Source organism: Ammospiza nelsoni, chromosome 6, assembly GCF_027579445.1.
Source record: "Ammospiza nelsoni isolate bAmmNel1 chromosome 6, bAmmNel1.pri, whole genome shotgun sequence".
NCBI lineage: Eukaryota > Metazoa > Chordata > Aves > Passeriformes > Passerellidae > Ammospiza > Ammospiza nelsoni.
Genome location: NC_080638.1, coordinates 47,020,096 through 47,035,899, shown reverse-complemented (window position 1 = coordinate 47,035,899; position 15,804 = coordinate 47,020,096). Strand labels below are relative to the sequence as shown.

General features: G+C 40.1%; 1 protein-coding gene across 2 annotated transcripts in view; it reads left to right on the top strand.

The window, feature by feature from the left end:
* The window catches only part of PTPN21 (protein tyrosine phosphatase non-receptor type 21), a 43,701-nt gene extending 31,507 nt beyond the window's left edge, over window positions 1-12,194 (top strand). For both annotated transcript variants that reach the window (XM_059474710.1, XM_059474709.1), the window contains 6 exons: window positions 312-449; window positions 2,068-2,289; window positions 3,417-3,545; window positions 3,859-4,093; window positions 4,754-4,914; window positions 5,743-12,194. In XM_059474710.1, the coding sequence (XP_059330693.1) occupies window positions 312-449; window positions 2,068-2,289; window positions 3,417-3,545; window positions 3,859-4,093; window positions 4,754-4,914; window positions 5,743-5,871 (1,014 nt within the window). In that variant the 3' untranslated portion in view covers window positions 5,872-12,194. The remainder of the gene's footprint in view (window positions 1-311; window positions 450-2,067; window positions 2,290-3,416; window positions 3,546-3,858; window positions 4,094-4,753; window positions 4,915-5,742) is intronic.
* Window positions 12,195-15,804: the final 3,610 nt, after the last annotated feature.

The window sequence follows — 15,804 nt, the reverse complement described above, 5'->3', positions numbered from 1 at the left end:
CAAGAATGTTAAGTATCTGCAGTTGCCTCCTCACACCCTCAGTGGTGAGCTTTGTAGAGAACAATATTTGTCATTCTCATGCAGTTTCATTAACCTGTCTGGAATGAAGACAGACCTGTGCTGTGTCCCTGGAGGAATGTAGTCCCACCACCCTAATCTCTCACTGCAGGGCTTATCAAAGAAAAAGGTCAGAGCTGTTCACAGAAGGGGCCAGAGAAGGATCTTTTGCTTAGTTGAACTCATCTGGTTTCTGCTTTATAACTTCATCAGATATTTAAGAGTATTTACAAGTTTTAGCTTTTCTTTTGCAGGGTATGAAAAAGAATAAAAATGATGCAAAAAAAATGGGGCCTTTGAAGCTAGCTGCCCTAAATGGACTGGCATTGACTAGGATGCCTCTGCCAGATGAGGGGAAGGAAGAATCAACGAGAGCAACAAATGATGAAAGAGTATGTTGAAGTTTTTTAATGCTTGATTTACAATAGCAATTTTTCAAAATTACATGATTATGAATGGTACATTTTATTGATTGTAAAACGCTTCATATTAATGCAACTCAAATGATGAGAATAGGAAGAAAATAAAAAGATTCCAGGTTGACAAGTCATTGCTAGAAATATTTGGTGTAATTCAGATTTTTCTTTAAGATGACAGTGATTCAATTATCGTTTACCCTTTGAACATACAGGAAATGAATTAACTAGTACCTACTGATGTATTTTTGTGCAACTCATCCTGCTTTCTCTCTTAATTATGGGTTTTCCAGAGTGAAAAGGTGTGAAATCTAAAATTCTGAGTGTGAGATTGATTTTATTTGCAATTATTAGTAATTCATATGGTGTTTAGAGCAAGTCTTGAAGCTAAATTGCATCCCCAGAATACAACTTATGCAGATTGAATTTATCTATTTTGTTCAGGTAGACCCTAAAAAATATAGATAGAACTTGTTTGATGTGCTGAAATTTTAAACTCAGTAGAGGATGTCAGAACAATGAGATGACAGCAGGTTCTAGAATTTGAGGATCATTATTTGAGAAACATAAGATTGCATCAGCTTGTGTCAGGATAAAAAAAATGTAGAAAAAACTAGTAAAAAAAATGCTCAGCTTCATGCTATTGTCAGTTTAAATATGTGAGTTTATCCTAAAGATAATAAATGAGTTTGTGCAGTTGATGTATTGTTGTGCAAATTGCATATGAGGGAAGTTTACACCTTCTTCTGTAACATTTTGCATACTTACTTGATATAAGACACTTCCATGACCTGATACCACAGAGCAGTTTCTGTAAGAATCTGGGGACATGTGACATAGATGAAATTTTCTGGCTGAAATCTTACACATTATTCCTCCTTATTGTTGGCAGAGAGGTGCAGAAATTCCAGAAGTGTCTTATGATTTAGAAACGACTTGGTTTCAAAATAATAAAGGGGAGGAGGGAGTAGTTTATTAAATAAAGAAGATTGAATTATACTATTAGAAAAAAATTCTGGGTTTATACTTTAACTGCAGCAAGTTTCTAAGGCAGCTTTCCTGCCTTAGAAACTTGCTGCAGTTAAAAGTATAAATCTAGATTTTTTTCTAATAGTTTTCCTCCATCCAAAAAACTAAGTTTATGAGGTTTTTTATTATTATTTTTGTTTATTATATAGTTAAAGGAGACATTTAAAATTGTGTCACCCAGCTGCTATATTGAGCAGGTGGATCAAAGGTATTTGAAGCAGTGTGCAGTATGGCATAACTGTCTGGTTGGCCAAATTTTTTCTCCCCAGATGGGCTGTCTTTACAGAAACTATGAAGTAATTTTTCCTTTACCAGCAGTACCCAACTAAATCTTTGTGACCTAGTGAAGTATAACAGGCTGCTTAGTTTTCACTTGAACAAAATTCCTGCTGGTTAGGATTGCCTCTAATTTATTCTGGTATGCTTGTGGAAGCATTAATAGCTGGAAAAGCATTGCAGAAGTATGGAGGAGAAGAAAATACGTCCATTTCACATTTCATGAGCTCTCTGTGCAAACAGGCTCCCCTCAGAGAGTGACCTTGCCCGGCTGTGTGCTGTGTTGCAGTGCAGAGCCCTGGAGCAGCGGCTGGAGCAGGGCATGGTGTTCACGGAGTACGAGCGCGTCCAGAAGAAAAGGCTGCGGGATGGGGAGTGCTCCATCGCCCGGCTGCCCGAGAACGCCGAGAGGAACCGCTTCCAGGACGTCCTTCCCTACGATGACACCAGGGTGGAGCTGGTCCCAACCAAAGAAAACAACACGGGTTACATCAATGCATCCCATATCAAGGTGAGAGAAATGCTCTCGGAGAGAAATTTCCCAGTTCACGTGCAACTGAAAATGCATCTGCCTATCAGTTTTTGGTTTGGTGAAATCAGTGACAATCACTCCATCTCTCTCTCTTTCTTTTCTTCTCCAGGGTTTCTTTGGGGAAAGCAGGAACCTGTTTTCCTAATCACCTAGAATAATAGAGGGTTAATTACTGGAGGGATCTTCTGCATTTTGATTCTGTGTTGATTTGATCTACTGTTGCTTTTCTGTGTTCCCTCTCTGGGGATTGCTGCTAACAAGAGACATCTCCATTCTGCCCAGAGCTAAGGAGGCAAATATGTTTAAAGCAAACTGGGTTCCTCTGCAATGACTGTGATATTTTTGAGCTGCATTGTTTCTTCCTTTTCTGTACTCTCAGACTATCCACTATGAGCAGTAGGCTTGCTCCTAGCTTAAGCTTTTTTGGATGGTTAGAGCCAGAGCTGGGGAAACTGGCTTTTTCAAAGCCTTCAGCTGACCTTTTTCCCCATCCTTAACTCTTTAAGCTCTGTTTAAAAGACTTTGAAGGGTGTCTTCAAGAACCTTGAGGGCAGTTCATTTTTCAGTACATTTATCCGCTCTAAGTGCAACTACAGTTGTTTTTTATGAGAAGAGTTGAGATTGTCAAAGCAGCACTTGTGTTGCTGTCTTTTTTTAATAAGTCTGTTTGTATACTGACATGGCATCATAGTTTCTCTGCTTCATTCACAAATGTTGATCCTTCTCAAGCAAGATAATATTTTTTCAGGAAAGAACAACTAGTACAGTAATAATATTTACAGCACTAGAGTAGAAAGCTTCTTTAAACATGAATTTTCTAAAAGACCTCAAATTCACAAAGGAGAAATACAATTTTATTTTCTCAGTTTGACATGAAGCTTGTGATATAAAATACATTTATTTAGCTATGAATCTGTACAATTGTGGCTCTTCTGCATCTAATGTGACAAGATGCGGCTAAAAAATGGGGCAGATATAACTCACAATGGGCTTTAGCTTCTGTGGTGTTGCAGTCTTTTTTCATTTTGTGCATCTTCAAATGGCTGATGTTAGAACTGGGGAGAGGGTTTTCAATAATTACTAATCTAATGTCTCTATTTTCACAGATCTCTGTTGGTGGCATAGAGTGGGATTACATTGCCACACAGGGCCCTTTGCAAAACACATGTCAGGATTTCTGGCAGATGATCTGGGAACAAGGGATTGCCATCATAGCTATGGTGACAGCAGAGGAAGTGAGTATAAATTAAGTTGTGTTTCTCCCAGAAATTCCACAATGATTTTTTTTATAATCTGTTAGAGGAGGGGGATGTTTTTTCCACCAACTAGATTGATTGAAGATAAGTTTCTAGTGACCCCTTTCTGTCTTGATTCCTTTGGCAGAAAAATGAATTTGCAAGCTCTTTCTGATGGAAAGTTGGTTTTCCCAGTAAGAGGCCATAACACATTAGTACTACTTAGTGGAGGAGAGATACAGTTGTTACTACAGGAACATTAGTTTTATGAATGTTCTTAGGTTTCTTGCTAAGCAAGTCTTCTGCTTTAAAGGAAAGTGGGAGAGAAAAAAGCTTCAGATACTGGCCACGTCTTGGTTCAAGACACAACACTGTGACATATGGAAGATTTAAGATTACCACGCGATTCCGCACCGACTCCGGCTGCTACGCAACGACAGGATTGAAGATTAAACATCTGCTCACAGGACAGGAGAGAACGGTTTGGCATTTGCAGTACACTGACTGGCCAGAGCATGGCTGTCCAGAAGATTTAAAGGGATTTTTATGTAAGTTGTACTTAATAGCTTTGGTTTGGGGTGTGGTTTGTGGTGTTCTATTAATACCTTCTGAAATGGCTGCTATATATGAAGTAACTTTGGACAAGTAAGCCAAGCATTCCATTGTAAAAAGTTTCTTCACACCAGCAAGAGATACTGAATTATACTTTTTGCAGGAATATACCAATTTATTAAAGTGACTCCTTCTGTCTAAATCAAATAATTTATCAGAAGTCCGTATAGAATAAAACATAATCGCACTGCATACTACGCATTCGAATATGTTGCAGCCGTAGCTGTCTTTAGTAGGAATAGGAGAACAAGGCAAGGAAATCCTTTCAAAAGCTAGATGATCCTTGTAGGTCTGTATTGCTATGGTTGGGGTATGACTTCTGCACCTAATGTGACGAGAATGCAGCTAAAAAATGGGGCAGATATAACTCACAATGGGCTCCTACTTCTGTGGTGTTGCAGTTGTTTTTCATTTTATGCATCTTCCGATGGCTGATGTTAGAACTGGGGAGAGGGTTTGTGATTTGTACAATGCATCCTTTTTCTGTGGCGTGTCCATTGTTAAATTACTACTCTCTGGTGGTCATACAGCACAATAGCATAGCTTGTGTGGCTTCCTCTCCTAATGACTGATTTGTGTCCTGTTGAACGTGGCAGCGTACCTGGAGGAGATCCAGTCGGTGCGGCGGCACACCAACAGCACGGCCGAGCCCCGGAGCGCCAACCCCCCGCTGCTGGTGCACTGCAGCGCGGGCGTGGGGCGCACCGGGGTGGTCATCCTGGCCGAGATCATGATCGCCTGCCTGGAACACAACGAGGTGAGCTCCTCTCCTTCCTGCTGCTTCAGATCATGTTAGGTACTGGAAGGGGCAATAAATAACCTGCCTAGAATGCGTTATGGCTGTTCATCTGAGCAGCTGTTGGGAAAGGCCTTACAACTGTGCTAGAAATGGCTCTTGGGAATTCAGCAGAAGTTAATAATCTTTTAGAGCTGCCCACATACACACCAGGCACTGGAATGCTCATTTGGATTCTTGATTCCCTTAGACGTTTGAGTGATTGAGTGGAGCAAGGTATGCCCTAGGCCACTGAGCATGTTTCAGGATTTCATTTACTGCTCCTTGCCTTTATTAGAATTGATAATATTCAAGAGCATCCTTTGTAGCCAGTCTCTGTACTTGTTATTATTTTGTTCCTAAGTGCAGTGTATTTGCAGTATCAGTCTCAGTAGAGGACAATGTGGTAGTTTAATAGAATAAAATCCATCTTATCAACTTCTAGCCTGAATTGGATGGCTGTAAAATGTTCATTAATAATATAGTATGTCAACTGAAACTCAACATACTTATTGTTTCATTGTGCATCCCTCTCCTAACACTGTACAGGCTTTTTCAGCCATTAGATTTGTGAAGATCAATACCCCATGAGACAGGTACCTTTCTCATTATGCTTATTTCCCAGATGGTCAGTGGTGTAGTGCAGTCTGTACTGCAGGCAGGGGCAATGAATTGTCAGAGCTGAAATCAGAACAGCTGACTCTGTCCTTAGATCATCACTAAGGTACTGCTCTGAACCTCCTGCTGGGAACAGGCAAGCCAGTTTCCTTGCTCACCAGTCACTTGTAATGTTTTGTTCCCTTCGTGCAGATGCTGGACATCCCACGAGTGCTGGATATGTTGAGGCAGCAGAGGATGATGATGGTGCAGACTCTTTCGCAGTACACTTTTGTCTATGGAGTTCTCATTCAGTTTCTCAAAAGTTCTAGACTCATCTAACCCCTGCCACTTCCTAAGAGACTCTGCAAGAGTTTACAGAAAGAAAATTGGAGTTGTCCAGAGCTGTTCTCACCAGTGTTTTCCTCATTGATGGATCCCAGAGTTACCATTTGGGGCTGCCATGGGACTGTTAAATGCGAGTCAGTGCAACAGTCCCTGCACAGCAGGATCTTGGCTGGACTGAATCCTTCCCACGTTCAGCCACAGTCACATTAAGGAATGATTTTACTTGTACTGCTCTGTAGTACTTGCACACATTCTTTAGAGTGGTGTTACTCTGAGCAAAATAAGTATTTTATGGAATGGAGGTATATAGTACAATTTACTGACACTATGTTTTGAAACATAATTGTTGACTGTGCAAAAGCTAAAATCTGTAGGTGCAGATGGGGTCAGAAATCTGCCCCTTGGGAATGTCAAGGTCTTATGCAGTTTGATTCTGCTTTCAATTTTATATTTAGAACAATACATCTATATTTTTAAAATGAACATTTGGTTTCCTCTGGCTTACTTAGCAAAATGAGCAGCTCTTAGATATTTTAAGCGGTTGCTTTAAGAACAGTTATTTTTATATTTGGGGTTTTTAAATTTAAAAGAAAACGAACCACCACAACAGAAAACTTTTAAACATAACAATATTTTCAGAGGAGAAGACTGACAATGTTTGAACCAACTTTTCAAAAATCATGCAGAAAGTCCTAGGGAAGCTGTTGGTAGTTAGCTGTAGTGCCATGTGATAGTGAAAGTGAAAGATAATGGCAACTGTTGATAACTTTCATTTCAGAGGAGGCATTTCCTGCAACAGGCAGGGGAAAAATATTTTAACTATCTGTGACGTTATTGGAAACAAATGGATGAGAGAAAGTACATATTCAGTATTATTCATATATTTAGAGGACAGTTTGATTTTACTGGCTGAAATCAAAGTGGATGCAAATGTTTTAAGCACTTTTTTTGCTCTGTTATTTATGTAGCTAAATATAGAGACTATAATCATGCATTGTTTCATTTGGTAATATACCATTACTAACCTGTTATTTTAAGAAGAGCTTTTTAAGTTGATGAAGTGAGAGAACCAAAATGGGAGTAAGAAGGTGCAGAGTGGTGAAGTGGAAATGATTGTCTGAAGTGTAATGGAGGAGGTGTGGCAGCTATGATTGCTGGTTTACACAGTGCAAAGATGACCTTAAAAAAATGCTCATGTTCCAGCCAAGAAAGCCAGTAAAGCACTGGAATTTTCTGTAGAATCTTCCAGATTATTTTGTTAGTGCTAGAGCAAATTTTGCTAATGCTTTGCAGCGTTGCAATGAGGAACATCTGAGAAATTGCAGAAAAGAGCTCTTAGAGGGAGCACTGGGGATGGGGTAATTTAGTGGCTGTGTAAGTGGCTGAGTCAGTGGCTGTGCATGGACCTGAAGTAGGCAGGTACAGACTACTGGTCAAATGATGATATCCCTAAATAATCCTCTGTGGTTTTCAGTGGGGACAGTGTGGTTTTAGCTGCCTGTCAAAGTCTTTTGAGATGCTGAGTTGAAACTCCCTGTTCCAAATTGAGTGATATTTTTTGATATCTGGTTTAATTAAAAAAAAACCCTGTATAGTAGACCAGTCTGCAGGCATGGTTAAGTGTACATTTCCCTTGATACCTGCTTAGTGAAATGAAATGAAACTAAAAGTCAGATTTAATAGTGTTGAAATTGTTATTTTTCTGAGGGTTTGGAAACTATTAAACCCCCTTCAAAACAATAGTTGTGTCCCAGAACACGAATTAAGGATTATAAATTGGTTGCCTCAATTTCCTTTGTAATAAGCTGCTTCCATGAAGGTAAACATATGGTCCAAATGGCATTGAGATAATATATTATTTTGTACAAAAGATATTTCTTTTAGGTACACAATATTGATCTGGTGCTTTCAGGTCTGCTTGGAAGCAGTCTGATTTGTTGTACTCTCAGTATAAGTTAGATTGAATATTTCAGATTAGGGAAAAGAAATTTGTTGTTATATAAAATGCCTAGGAATTGTTAGTTGCCAAATATAAAACTGGAAGTCCAGAGGAAACCAGTTGCTGAAGACAGATTCTTTACACCTAAACCGTGCAGACATACCAATCTGACATATCTGTGTTGACAGAAGTATTGAAGGAAGCAAACATACTTGGCTATTTTTATCATGCTCGGTTTTAAAAACATTGTTAATTTTTGCCACAGTTCACTTCTATCTGCAGAAGTGTTATTGAATGGGAGGGCAGGCTCTGAAATGTAGCTTGTACCTTTTCCATTTCTTAACTTTGCACTGTGGTCTTCGTCACCTGATAGATGCAGTTTTAATGTCATGATGGACAAGCAGAACCTCAAGCAGCAGTTTCTGAGACAGAACATCAGCTGTGAGGCATTAAAAGGAACAGTAATAACAAGCAATTTAATCCAGTATTTATGGGATTATCTGAGGTGGGTGAGGAAATGTGTATCTTTTAGCTTATTTTTATGTTTAGCTAAAAGAAATAGTGTTCATTTTAGAGGTGGCTCTGCTCAAATCTGGTAGTCACAGTCTTGGTTTTTTCAGTGTACCACTGCTACCTCCTTCCCTTCAGCCTCCAGTTCTGTCCATCAGCAGTCTGTTTTTGCAGTGATAGACTTGACCTTATTAGACTTGACTTTATGTGAGTTTTTCTACTGAACACCGTAGGATTGCTTTTGTTTGCAAGCATGTGGCTCCGAGTAAGCATTGAAAATGAGCAGTTTCTCTTCTAGATACCAAATGAAATTAAACTTCACAACCTTCTTTAAAAAATTATTTTTTAAACCATTGTTTAGATTTTCAGTTAACTTATAAAAGACAGTTCAGTTTTTAGCACTTTTGTTCTGAGCCTTGAAAAGGGATGCATTTTTACATGTAGTTGTGCTGGGTGCTTCATGAAGTTCTGGATGTTATAACAATATCCACTGTCCAAATCCAGCCACAGTGTGAGTCAAAGGTGGATTTATTTGTCGAAAAACTAAAAATTTCTCTAAAAGCCTGTCCAATTTTGCCAAATGTGTATCTGTTTTTATGGGGATGAAATCAGATGATTATGCAAGATTTGAACAGAGTTTGTTTAGTAAGAAAAGTTGTATGAAGAATTCTTGGCAAAGATGATGCTGATCTCTAGGGATGTCAGAGCTCTCAGGGACAAATAAAGGTGCTATATACTGTCAAGAGACAGATTTGATGGTCTTTTGTTGACTAGGTATAAGATGCTTTCTAGGATCAAATTATATGAAAAGACAGGAGAAGAGCATACGAACTGTAGCAAGGACATCTGCATATTTGGTTTCTTTCTTGGTTGCTTTGATGAGATTTTTTTTTTTTTTGGCCAGTGAATCTTTGTAGTCTTGGGCTAAAACCTCTTCTCTAAGAAGCAAAAGTCAGAGCCCTGTCCATTGCAAAGATGTCACTGACTTGGCTGGGATAACTTCAGGCTGCAGCCCCTCCTGGCCCTGCTTGGTGAGGGAGGAGCTCTGAGGTGCACAGGGCAGTTTGGCACAGCCTCTGCAGCCTTCACAGCAGTGCTCCCCTTTTTTCTGCTGCCCCCCAGGAAGAGCAGGAAAAGCTTTATGCCTTTATTTCACTCATTGGAATACCTTTCACACAAGGTGCAAGATGCTACAGTTTATATGTAGAAATACATTTAATTCAAAGAAGGTGACCAAGGCAGTGTTCCTGTATTTCTATGAATGAAAAGCTGCTCTAAGTTATCAGCAACATTTAGAAAAAAAGTCAAATACAGTAATAACAAATAAAAGTAAAACAAATTTTTACTAAAGTGGAAAAGATTCTTGACATTTTAAATTTGGCTTCTCTTGTAATCCTGTGTATCTCTTTTTGAAATGGGCAACGCTTGGAGCAATTTTCTCCAGAATGGCTCCTTTAAATGTAATAAGTAAGGCTGAGGCTGCTGCTCCAGCTGCTGCTGCTGCATGTTTTGTGTTGGAGCAGCTGTTGAAGTTGAGTGGCTCATAGATTTCAATGGCTTCTGGACCAAACTTGGAAACTGCAGGGTTGTTTATCATAGCTGTGTAATGAAACCTCAGTTTTAATATCAATAGCATCACTAAATCCCTGGGATTTAAAAACAGTGAACCCATCACTCTATTTCAATAGTTCAAACTATCAATTTGAAAGAATCAATGCTTCAGTTGCTAAGAACTCAGTGCTTTAGTGTTTAGGGTTGGGTTTTTTTCTGTTAGGGGCAAAGTTGTGGAAAGCCAGAGTCCAGCCCTGCAAGATGCAAAATTCCTGCAGTTCTTCATGATACCGTAGGAATTAGCATGGGCTTACTGCCAATGAAAGCCTGAGCCCTTGAAGCATGAATGTGCACCTCTGCTTTAAATTCAAATACAGATTACAAGAATTAACCAAAAGAATGCAGCAGGAATGTGCATACAGGAAAGTACAGCATTCAAAGGAAAAGTAGATGAGAGTTCAAAAGAAATTCTCTTGTGCAAGTACAAAATTTTGGATGTAGAGAGTGAGGATGTGAGGAGTGGCAGAAGACATTTGGAGGAGGATTTGGAATGTTTTGTATCCAAAGTAGAGCTGCTAGCAGGGTTTGAGTCATATGGTATGTTTTTCATGGCATGGTAGGGTAAGTGAATGTAGTCATAGGTGTTATTTTTACTGGCTTTTTAAAATGTGATTTTTTTTAAACTCCAAATACTTTTTCAGAGGCTCTGTTATTTTTACATATCTTCCTTTCCAAATGTATTGAATGCAATCTGTCAGCTTAATTTCTGTTTACTTATTAAAGGTCAGATTTTTCAAACTACAGTCTCTGGTTTTACAGATACAAAATGCAGGGGGAATAGGCATACTTGCAATTTTGCAGTGATAATTTCTAATGGATGCAGGTGAGATGATTCAAAATTCTAACTATGTTTTGAATGAAGCCAGGTGTATGCAGTTGGTGTGAGTTACACCAAGTTAAGGCTGGGCTAACGAGATTCCTGAAATATGGAATTTATCATGTACTTAGAAGGTCTGTTGCAATGCAGCATTTGCAACACAGTGACATTAAAACAATGTACTGCTGTGCTAAGCTAAGGGAAAAAAATCTTAAACTGCTGTTGCAAATGTATCTGTAAAAAGAGAAGTTAAAGAAACAAAAATTCTCAATATGATCTTGCTTGGGAGCAGCTAACTTGGTGCACTCTGTTGGCATCACGTTACTTTAAGATCTAACTGGACTGAAAAAAAAGGATTTGTTAACTTCAATGAGCATTTCAAAAACCTGTTGCTAAATAGCCTTTGGTTCTATTTGCTATTTTCCACATTGTGCTGTGTTTGGTGGTTAAGAATAACCTCGAGGGTGTTTGTTTTGTTGAAGTCTATTCTTCAGCTTTACTTAGGGAACGAAGCTAGAAATCAAATGTAAAGAATCTAATGAACAGAGTTTACAACAGATCCAACCTGTGGCTAGTCAAAGAGCAAAGCTGCAGATACTGTAATGTTCTTTGGTTCAGATATGCAGCAATCAAAACTACCAAATTATTAATTTTATGAGCAGTTTCAGAAGGTGCCTAACTTTTATAAAGGGAATTAAATGCTGTTTTTCCATTTGGAAATATTTAGGTAAAATTAAGAGGCTTTCTTTTAATGTACTTTAAAGACATTGCAAATGCCATTAATTTTTAGAATGGTAGGAAATTTGATGGAGAAAACCCATGTAAAATCCTCCAGTCTGTCACCTTGCTAATGCTGGACAATTCTGACAGACAAGGTGTGTATGCTCTTTACAAAGATACTTGCTTAAGTTGCTTTGAAATACCCAACTTATCTGTCCTCTTTGTGGCTGTTCTGGGGACACTTGGATGGAAATTTAAGAGGCTTTACCTGGCAAATCAGCAAGTATGTACACTCCTGCACACTGCTGGAATCCCTTCATTCATTAAAAGCAAACAGGTGTTTGAAATCCTGTCAGCAGTTTTGTAGGACTGAGTCCTTAGTGTCAGAGGAACACAGGATCTGGCTCCATTTCCTTCAGTTTTCACTTGAGCCAGTATGCAAGGATTTTAATGGGACTTTGTTTAAAAGTAGCAAACATGAAGTATTATTTTCTAGTACTAAGCTAGTGGTTAATATGTCTATTTTTTGCTGTCTTGCCACCAATACTGTAAAAATGTATAATCAAACCAGCTTTAATTCTTGTAAAACTGAAATTGGTTTGTAAAACAATGTATAAATTGTGTTTCATAGACAGAAAAGGTTGTATTACTGAATGTAATATATGTGAAATGAATATATTATAGTCTATTTTTGCCATGGAAATAAATATTTGAAGCAATTATGAGTTTTTATAGGTCCATTATTGAAGGAAAAATCCAAGAACTTACTCTTCATGTGTAGTCCTAAGATGGGACTTTGCCTTCAGTTCACAAAGGTGTGATCCCTCTTCCAATGTGCTGCAAGTACTGGGTATAAAATTTGTGTTAGGTACTAATAGGTGTCATCTTTGTGGCAGGAAAATCTTGTGCCTGCTGCTCTGTCATATTTTTTTGCAATGTCTTGTATTTTCTAAAGCTGTTTTTGGTACTGAACTTCCAGTTTCCCTCTAACATTTAAGTGTAGGAGGGATTAAAAGCTTTTGAAAGTTGGAGATCCCTTTCCAAAAACATGTGAGAGAAGAAACAGTTGATTGTATGCTTACTATGATTGGAGCTGCTGCCAACAACAAGCAATGAAGTTATTTTCATTCTAGAATTGGCATTGAGTTAAAAAGGGAGGTGATGCAGAGCTTGCTCTACACACCTGGTGCAGCATGAATGGGGCTTTGTGAGGTGAATACAAGAATTGCACACCGGACATTATAGCTTCACACTGGACAAGTGCATATCCTTTGTCTTTGCTTTATTTGGAGCATTGTCCACCTAGCTCCATCTGAAACAATCAGGCTTTTAGCTAAATTTTGTCTTCTAGGTGCAACTCAGTTTGAAGGCATTAATCAGCTTAAGGTAAGACAGTTACAAACCACAGATCCATCTGTACTTGTCAGAGCAGTTCCCAAATGCTGGGGAATGTCCTGTGTGATGCTCATTGTAAGCAAAGTGCTTTTATCAGACATTGATTCAAAACCAGAAGAGGAAAATGAGACTTCCTGGGACCTGAGGCTCATGGTGAAACACTCAGCAGTTTTGATCACACATTATTTATACTGGTTTTAGACCTCTGGCAAAAGTATCTTCAGAAACCTAAATTTCCTCTAAATCCAAATGGTTTTAAACTGCAGTTGTTATTTTCCAGCCACTGTAAAATTCCCATTAGAGACTTCTGGTAGTCAGAGTTGGTTGACAGGGACATGACTTGATGCTTGGATTTGGCTCATCTGGCACTTCAGGAGCTTTTTTGGGCAAGAGCTCCAGGACTTGGTACACGAGAAACTTATGGGAGCTGATGAGAGAAGTTTCTGGCTCACCCAGAAGAGCAATAGGAATCCAAATGACAGGTATCAGACGCACTAGCTTTGATGCACTGCAAAAAAGCTCAATCTACCCAAAATAAGGAGCATTGCTGAGTGTATGAACTCCCTGCAGTCAGAGCAAATTTGTCCTTAGTGCCATGGTGTTAGGAGGGCTGCCATGGTGAGTTTAGCATTTTCAGTGCATGTATGCCATCAAGCTGGAAGTACAGTTCTCCATTTGAGCCTGTTTTCAGGACAAAAGGTCAGCCTTATCCCTCTGCACAGTGCTGGTGTTTAAAGAATGACAAATAAGCAGAACTGAGAGTAATGGACATTCAGGAAATGCTTCACAAATACTTCAGGTTGAATTTCCTGATATTTGGGAAGGTAACTTTGGCCATGGGCTGGCTCTGCCTACTGCTCCCCTGCCCCTCAGCTTTGTTACTGGAGTGTGCCTGAGACTGCAGCACAGGTGTCTCATGGCAGGGCTGTGCTCTCACCTCCAGCTGCTTCCTCAGGTACAGGGAGGAACAAGGAGCTGGATGGGGAGATGTGCCAAAGAATCCTTTGGGGAGATCAGATAGCACCATTAAGAGAATTGAACAGAGACTCTAAGATGTTCAAATACTGAGGAGGAGCCATGGAGAAAAACACCCTATGGAAACCCATAGCAAGGGCCTTTAAAGACTGATGCTCAGGCTGAAACTCCCTGTATAAGGGTAAAGGCTGTCAGGGTGGGATGGGAGTAGCCACTATGCAAGTGTCTGGGGAAGGGAAAACCAAGATGAAAGCTTCAGGAGCTCTTCTTTCTCTTAGAATCCAAGACAGAGCCAGCTTCCAAACCTGTGCTATCTGTGTGATCTCTGGATTCACTTGTGTCAAACATTGGGAAAAAGCAAGGTGCCAAATGCCTCTGAGCTGAATTTCTGATTGGAGAGGCTGCACCTCTGAGGTCCTGCAAGGAATTCTCAGGCTGACAGGAGAGCTGACGGCCTTTAACACGTGTCTTCACTTCTTTGGCATGTGAGCATGCTTATGAGTGAGAGAAATGGATACTGGGAAGAGCTGGGGCCACCTCATAGTTGTGTTACTCATCTGGACCCAGTCTCTGGCTGCTGTGAGCTGTAAGGTATGCTGCAGCCCTCACACAGATACTGTAAGGGGAGTCCTACAGGCTTGCTGAATTCTTGGGATAACTGCAGAGAGCTCTGCACCTCGTGCTACAGATCACGCTGCCTACGAGAATGGGATAGCGCAGCTCTGTTCCCTGCCAGCCTGAGCTCTGCTGGAGTCTCTCTCTCAGGTTTCAGAGGCCTCCCTACTCCATTTATGTAGCCTTTCCTTGCCCTCTCAAGGTCTGATTTCATTCCCCCAGTGTGGGAGGGCTGGAAGGATTGCAGGGGAACCTGTGTGTGCTGAATCCTGTGATCTACAATAGCAGCAAGGGCACAGCAGCACCTGTGTTGGTGCCTGTGGGGAAGTCTGGCATTCCTCCAGCCTAAAACACGGTGTTGGATTGAGAGCCTGCACTTTTTGCAGGCCAGTGTCACGGCTTCAAAGATGAATGCAAGTGAAGTTTTGTGTGTTGTCACCTGGCTGTGGGGCACACCTCCTGGCCTTTGCTGTCAGCTAGAATTAGCTTAGTGGGTGAGCTAATGTACCATTAGGAACCCAGCTATTCTGGAGACTTTCTACAGAGAACAGAAAGTCCCATGCACAGTACTTCATCCTTCATTTTGGTACCCTTCAATTGAAATAACAATTCTTGTTGCTACTCCTCAACTGCCTGACACCCTGGAGTCCTCCTAGGCTTTAAAATGGAGATAAGCTACAGGTGGATGTTCTACAACTCAGATGATTTGTTGAGCTAGTTGCAACTGCTGTTTCTTCTTTTCCCTTCCCAGTGATGCTTTATCCCTGTGACATGCTCAGCTTCCCCTGGCCCACAACCTGCTACAGGTTTTGAAACTGGATCCCTTGACTGGCTGTGACTGTGCTGGGGCAGTGGCTGGGGCAGATTAATTTACTGCTCACCTGTTTGCATATGACTTGCTTTACTACAAATACAAACTGAAGGTGGTTGTTTCTGAATGAAGCAGATTTCACTAAAGGAAACAGGAAGATTGGACTGCCTGTATCCGGTTTGGTTGTTTTGGAGAGTGAGAAATGATTTTCGTTAAAATCACTGGTTGCTGTTCCGTTCCTTGTAATCTGTGTACATACCAGGTGTCAGCTCTTGAGAACAGCAGGGTAAGTGCCTGGAAAGGGCCAGAGAAAAAATGATGGCTTTGGAACATCTCACAGCTGCAGTGCCCTCCACTTGCTTATCAATGTATGCTCCTGTCTTGGGTGGTCCAAAATTAAAGTGGGATACTGGACTTCCTCATAGCTTTCTGAAATAGACCTTGAGTTCCAATTTTGTATTTTTTCCCCTTTGCATAAATTTTTAGGTCTCAAATACAAGCTCTATGATACAAAGGTAGTATCATGCATTAGGT